The following is a 7,795-nucleotide window of genomic DNA, read 5'->3' as shown; positions in this document are numbered from 1 at the left end:
CCGGAGCACCCGGAGGAAACCCACACGGACACGGGGAGAACATGCAAACTCCACACAGAAAGGCCCTCGCCGGCCCTGGGGCTCGAACCCAGGACCTTCTTGCTGTGAGGCGACAGCGCTAACCACTACACCACCGTGCCGCCCCTGTTAAATTAATATTAGTGTTATTTGACAATTTATTACTTAACTTTCTTTGCATACAGCAGGAGTGTCCAGCACCGAACTTATTCATTCTAGTTGTTTTAATGCTCACTAATGAAATTTAAAAAATAATTAAGTAAACCTGTTACAGTATAAGACTCCTTCAGAATACCTTTCTATTTAACTAGTGTCCTAAGTGCAGGTGGAGTGTTGTGTCTGAGAAACGGTATGTCCACCCTCACGTTGTGAGGTTGGTACCATATTTTGCGCATGGCCATGTGTCACTAGTGTGCTTTGAAACCAGTCCAGAAACTAAAAATCCACCCCTCCTGAAAAACCTAACCCACACAGGTTCTCAGAAAAAAAAGACCACCAGTCCTTATGTCTCATATGGACTCATAAGAGCTCCTCTAGATGTAAAGCTTTAAATCATGCCAATGCGCCGCATAAAAAGATACGATATATTTTGGGTTTGGCTTTCCTTTATTTTAAGCACCTAGAAAGCGGCACATTTGTGAAGATCCATACCCGTTTGTGCAAAAAATATGAGGAACATAGTTTTTAGCGTTTTCATACTTTTGGTCTTTGGCTTAATGGGCAGCGTGCAGGCTGTTCACGGTGAGCCACGCTCCGAGTCCGAAGAGACAGCACGCGGGCATCTGGGAGGTGCCTCGCGCCTGGCGATACGATGGCCCGGTAAAGGGCGCGTGTATAACCTACTGAGCCACGGTTCTGAATATCTACCGTTGCGCCGACGAGGGAACGTGGACGCGATCAGACCTCCGATAGTGATCCGAGAATCAAACGAGACCGTGCCAAGTCGCCCGGGGGCGCACAAGTCTGATTCCGGACCGGCGCACACAGGAGCCACGCAAACCGACAATAGAGATGTGATGACGGCAGACAATCCGTACGACCCTTACAAGTCAATTCGCAATGAACTCTATAACCCGTACCGTTACGACTCTTACTATCAGCCGCGCTACAGGAACAGAGTTAGACCTGGCTATGGGACGAGATCTTTCCAGTATGGTAAGAGAAAGATTGAAGTTTACATTCACATGTAAAAGTTAAAAAACATAGCTTTATGTGCTTACGATGCAACTATCAACAGGTCTTCCAGATCTGATTCCAGACGCGTATTATGTGCAAACTTCCACATATATACAGAGGGTGCCAATGTACAACCTCAGATGCGCGGCTGAGGAACACTGCTTAACAAGGTTGAGATTGTTTTAATCCACCTTGCTAGTCAAAATAAATAAATAAACACACACGTAACGAAAAATTGTTTTTATTATGTCTTAAGTCCTTGTTTCAAGCATAGATTTTATTGATCATTTACTGTATGTGTCAACAGCTCATCTGCGCATGCGCGGGACTACGACACGCGCGTCCTCCTTAGGTTTCCCCAGCGTGTGAAGAACCAGGGCTCTGCTGACTTTCTCCCCAGCAGACCACGATACGCCTGGGAATGGCACAGCTGCCACCAGTGAGTAGCTCCCCAGTTAAAGGCTATTCCCCCCCCCCCCCCCCCCCCCAAAAAAAAAGGTCCATACTACTAAATATTATATCAAAATAATACACAAGATGGTGCATTATTTTGACATAATATTTCAAAACCTAGCCTACTATGTTCTATGCTCAAGCAATCTGAATTGCTCCAGTTAAATTGGACTATTCCTATTTTCATCACCAGATGTCATGTGCATTTCAATAAAATTGCTAATGAATGTTCCCATTCTTCAGTGATGAAGATGAGCAATTTAACTGTACCTGTTTGTACAGCATAGTCAGACGCGCAGCTTGTGAACAGGTAAGGCAGGCAACTGCTTGGGGCCCCCTGGCCCAGGGGCCCTTGAGGGCTTATTTATTTAATTTTTTTTTATTGTTTTTATTGTTCTTTACCATTGTATTTTCACATTTGGAATTTAAAAAACTTTGGTTTCATACATTTTTCGTTGGTGTCAGATTATTTATAACATATTGGTGATGAACACTGGTCAGAAGGGCCTCCTGAAAATTTTTGCTTGGAGCCACAACAGACTCTAGAATCGCCTCTGAGCGTAGTGCAGTGATCTGGATCTGTTCATTTAGTTGGTGCTGGCTGTATTAAATGCAGACTAGCATTTCCCTCTGTGTTTTTTGTAATTCCCAGTGAGGTAATGGTTTGTAACAACTTTTTAACTTAAAAACATTGCCTAATTTCAGTCTAAATCAAATAAACCAACTTAACATCCTGGCCACATTTGTTAAATATCTAGGAGAGAATTAAAGTGCAAAGTGTCTTTACATTATAGGCATCTTATCAAGACTGACATACAACATACCCAGAGCAGCCTGGGGAGCAGTTGGGGGTTACATGCCTTACTCAAGGGTATTTCAGCTATTCCTGCTGGTCCAGGGAATCAAACCAGTGATCTCTGGGTCCCAAAGCTGCTTCTAACCATTAGGCCATGTCTTATACCTAATATGATAATATTAGATCTGATATTAGGTCTAGTAATAAGAAGGCCTCTTCTTCTGGTTCCACTATTCAATTTTTACAGTAAAATGTCATTTAAAGCCATTTTTCTTTTACAACCCCGATTCCAAAAAAGTTGGGACAAAGTACAAATTGTAAATAAAAACGGAATGCAATGATGTGGAAGTTTCAAAATTCCATATTTTATTCAGAATAGAACATAGATGACATATCAAATGTATAAAATGAGAAAATGTATCATTTAAAGAGAAAAATTAGGTGATTTTAAATTTCATGACAACAACACATCTCAAAAAAGTTGGGACAAGGCCATGTTTACCACTGTGAGACATTTAGTACCCGGACCCTTCTTCTACGCAGCCATGATGCTGTAATTGATGCAGTATGTGGTTTGGCATTGTCATGTTGGAAAATGCAAGGTCTTCCCTGAAAGAGACGTCATCTGGATGGGAGCATATGTTGCTCTAGAACCTGGATATACCTTTCAGCATTGATGGTGTCTTTCCAGATGTGTAAGCTGCCCATGCCACATGCACTAATGCAACCCCATAGCATCAGAGATGCAGGCTTCTGAACTGAGCGCTGATAACAACTTGGGTCGTCCTTCTCCTCTTTAGTCCGAATGACACGGTGTCCCTGATTTCCATAAAGAACTTCAAATTTTGATTCGTCTGACCACAGAACAGTTTTCCACTTTGCCACAGTCCATTTTAAATGAGCCTTGGCCCAGAGAAGACGTCTGCGCTTCTGGATCATGTTTAGATACGGCTTCTTCTTTAAACTATAGAGTTTTAGCTGGCAACAGCGGATGGCACGGTGAATTGTGTTCACAGATAATGCTCTCTGGAAACATTCCTGAGCCCATTTTGTGATTTCCAATACAGAAGCATGCCTGTATTAGGGGTCGACCGATAATCGGCCTGGCCGATACATCGGGCCGATATTCTGCATTTTTAGGGTTATCGGTATCGGCCATAATTTCCACCGATATGCCGATAACATGCCTTTTTGCAGCCATTTCGTTCCTAATGTGACTGTCACTGCACGTCCTTTCCTGCACTCGCCTCTCTGAGTTCAAGAACACGGTCCCGCCCACCACAACATCTGATTTGTTTGGCACAAGAGATATAGCCAATCGACGCGTGTAGCTAAACGGTGTGACCTGTTTCAAGGCAGCCGTACGGGCACTCGGGCAGGAGCGGCACAAGGGATACAGCCAATCAACACGCGTAGCTAAACGCTGTGAACTGTTTCAAGGCGGCCGTATGGGCATTCGGGCAGAAGTGGCACAAGAGATACAGCCAATCAACACGCGTAGCTAAACGCTGTGAACTGTTTCAAGGCGGCCGTATGGGCACTCGGGCAGAAGCAGATCCCACTTCAAGGTAAGGACACGCTGCTTTTGCCGCAATAAGTCATAAACACACAAGTTGCAAAAGCACAACATCATTATATGTTTACATTCTTCATCTACTACTCGTTAAAATTGTCCATTTGCATCTGTGTAGCCAGGCAAACTTAGCTTACGGAAGGAAGCACTTGAATTAGCCTACAACCAACTAGTCTCGCTGAAACCACATGTAATGTTGTCCATAGTAAGCAGTCCCCAGCATAACATAGGCTGCAGTCATTTTTAAATCCCCATCTGGAAACGTTGTGAATGTGTCAGTAGTTCTACTCGAACAGTAGAATGACAGCCATACAGAGAGGTGGTCAAGGGAAGACGAAATAAAACGTAGTGTTTGTGTTCTGTAGGGTAGCGCAAGCCTACTGGCTATTTGTTATGGTGATGAGTAAACTTCATGGTGTGACTCGTGCTCAAAAAGTGCATTGCACTTGTATATGTTAGGTAACTTTATAAAGCGCTATTTGAACATTTAAACAAGCCAGGACACTTGTTGTGGGCTCAGTAATTAATTGTGTCGTGGATGCACACTTGCTTGGATAAACGGTAATGAACAAAATACATCAATTAAACTCTTGACTTAAATGTTCTTATGCTACTTCACATTGCGCTGTAATGTACTCCACTAGTATTTATAATTCTTGCGCCTCACTCTGACTTCCGTTCTCTGAACAGACTCTTAAAGGAGCAGCCACTGCTTTTAACCAGAGCTTTTAACACTCCGTTCTCACTTTCTCTATCCTGGCCGTTCTCATCTACATTAGAATGTAGATGGTTACTTGTTAAGTTGTTACATAATAGGGAGTGATAGCCTACTTTATGTTTGATTTTACTTTTAAAAAAATGCTACGGTGGTGTAGTGGTTAGCGCTGTCGCCTCACAGCAAGAAGGTCCTGGGTTCGAGCCCCGGGGCCGGCGAGGGCCTTTCTGTGTGGAGTTTGCATGTTCTCCCCGTGTCCGCGTGGGTTCCCTCCGGGTGCTCCGGTTTCCCCCACAGTCCAAAGACATGCGGGTTAGGTTAACTGGTGACTCTAAATTGACCGTAGGTGTGAATGTGTCTATGTGTCAGCCCTGTGATGACCTGGCGACTTGTCCAGGGTGTACCCCGCCTTTCGCCCGTAGTCAGCTGGGATAGGCTCCAGCTTGCCTGCGACCCTGTAGAAGGATGAAGCGGCTAGAGATAATGAGATGAGATGAAAAAATGCTGCAGGCAGCTCCCTACACTTGATTTGTTATTTAAAAACTACTTGAAGTTGGTAAGTCTTACTTAGTTCTTAGTGTAAAAGAATCCAGAGTGTATTTTCATTTATTTTCCACTGAAAATGGTGAGCTGTAATATAGTAGGGAGTGATTTATTTTTTTTATTGGTGAATATTTATTTTATTATTATTTTATTTCTCATTTTATTCTAACTAATCTTTGACTTTATTGTACAAATGCTGCTGGCATCTCCCTGCACAAAATTTCATTTTCAATTTTACAATTAAACATACATTTCATGGATATGAAGGTCTGTGTCAGTGTGTGCTATGTTTAATTTCATGTGAATTATAATGTTTACATTTATCGGTTGCACATATCGGTTATCGGCATCCCAATTCCATAATAATCGGTATCGGTATTGGCCCTGAAAAAAACATATCGGTCGATCCCTAGCTTGTATATGATGCAGTGCCGTCTAAGGGCCCGAAGATCACGGGCACCCGGTATGGTTTTCCGGCCTTGACCCTTACGCACAGAGATTCTTCCAGATTCTCTGAATCTTTTGATGATATCATGCACTGTAGATGATGATATGTTCAAACTCTTTGCAATTTTACACTGTCAAACTCCTTTCTGATATGGCTCCACTATTTGTCGGCGCAGAATTAGGGGGATTGGTGATCCTCTTCCCATCTTTACTTCTGAGAGCTGCTGCCACTCCAAGATGCTCTTTTTATACCCAGTCATGTTAATGACCTATTGCCAATTGACCTAATGAGTTGCAATTTGGTCCTCCAGCTGTTCCTTTTTTGTCCCTTTAACTTTTCCAGCCTCTTATTGCCCCTGTCCCAACTTTTTTGAGATGTGTTGCTGTCATGAAATTTCAAATGAGCCAATATTTGGCATGAAATTTCAAAATGTCTCACTTTCGACATTTTATATGTTGTCTATGTTCTATTGTGAATACAATATCAGTTTTTGAGATTTGTAAATTATTGCATTCCGTTTTTATTTCCAATTTGTACTTTGTCCCAACTTTTTTAGAATCGGGGTTGTAATAAAATTGTATGCAAAATACTTCAGTGGTGTTGGACAAACGGACTAATATATAAACATTCTTTTCATATGAATACTTAAAAGGAACCTCCCATTTTTTAAAACCTGGACCCTATTTTCCCATCTTTTTGGGTCAAAATTTGTAATTGGGGCAAAAACGATTGAAACTGTTCTAGTATTGAGTTAGAATACTATAACCGGTAACTGCAAAATGGCTATACAGTGTAATCATATAGGGAAAACATACATAGGTAAACATGGTGTAATGCATGAGGTAACAGACACAGGTGATTCTCTGCCAATATCCTTTCCATGTTGTCAGACACTCATAATATTATGAACCTGTCAGTGGCAAAAACAAGTGATTTACTTTGACATGGATGTTTGCCCTATAGAATTACATTGTATACCCATGTTGTTGTTGCTGGTTATAGTGTTCTAAGTCAATACTGGACTGATTTTCATTGGGTTTTTTTTTCCTAGTAAAAATTTGGATCCAAAATGATGGGAAAATAGGACCCAGGTTAAACCAGAGTTTCCCTTTAAAAGAAACTTTGTTCTTTTGCTTCCATCCAGAAAAAGTTTTTCTCTCCTTTCTATCCAGACACTACCACAGCATGGATGAGTTCTGCCATTATGATCTCCTGGATGCTTCCACCAAGAGCAAAGTAGCTGAGGGCCACAAAGCCAGTTTTTGTCTGGAAGATACCACCTGTGACCCTGGCTACTATAGGCGCCATGCCTGCACATCACACACTCAGGTGTGTAATTTTGCCAATATTCCATTATTCTAAATTGCAGTGATTGCTCTGTGACAATAGAGTGTATGAGTCTCTGTAATAAATGCCTGAACTTGCCCCCCAAAACACATTTGTGGATAAAGTTTTCTCAGCACAAAACAAAATAAAGTCTCATCTGACAGGTTTGGCCTATTGCACAGTATTTTTGTTTTATACACTGTTATTAACCTTTCTAACAAATTGATTAATAGGGTCTGAGCCCAGGATGTTATGACACTTACAATGCAGACATTGACTGCCAGTGGATTGACATTACTGATGTCAAACCTGGAAAGTACATTCTCAAGGTTAGAATTCACATGTATTAATTATGAAGTAATGTGTGTGCTCTATCAGTGTGAGTCTGATGCATTTTATGTGGATGTGTTGCAGATATCTGTGAATCCAAACTACCAGGTTCCAGAGTCAGACTTTAGCAATAACATAATGCGCTGTGACATTCAGTATACCGGCAATTATGTCCACACATCTGGGTGCAGTATATCTCAGTAAGTCAATAATGTATTTATACAACACCTTGTTTTAGAATTTCTTTGGTATTTTATCAAATGCCAATCATTAATGAGACCAGATATCATAGCTTTGTCTATGATCTATTTATGATAACTTTACAATATCAACTTTGTCTATTTACGAAAAATGATTGCAAATGCATAGGACTCCCATTATATGTTGTAGCTCTGTGTAGTTCTTTCTAGTTCCCAT

General features: G+C 41.5%; 1 protein-coding gene across 1 annotated transcript; it reads left to right on the top strand.

Moving 5' to 3' along the window:
• The first annotated feature begins 686 nt into the window (after window positions 1-686).
• On the top strand, window positions 687-7,582 carry LOC132892527 (protein-lysine 6-oxidase-like). The gene is made up of 6 exons (XM_060930805.1): window positions 687-1,173; window positions 1,256-1,364; window positions 1,502-1,633; window positions 6,895-7,051; window positions 7,282-7,377; window positions 7,463-7,582. The coding sequence occupies exons 1-6, from the start codon at window positions 687-689 to the stop codon at window positions 7,580-7,582; spliced, it is 1,101 nt and encodes a 366-aa protein (XP_060786788.1).
• The last annotated feature ends 213 nt before the right edge of the window (window positions 7,583-7,795 follow it).

Source organism: Neoarius graeffei, chromosome 10 (assembly GCF_027579695.1).
Source record: "Neoarius graeffei isolate fNeoGra1 chromosome 10, fNeoGra1.pri, whole genome shotgun sequence".
Taxonomy (NCBI): domain Eukaryota; kingdom Metazoa; phylum Chordata; class Actinopteri; order Siluriformes; family Ariidae; genus Neoarius; species Neoarius graeffei.
This window is presented reverse-complemented; position numbering and strand designations above follow the sequence as displayed.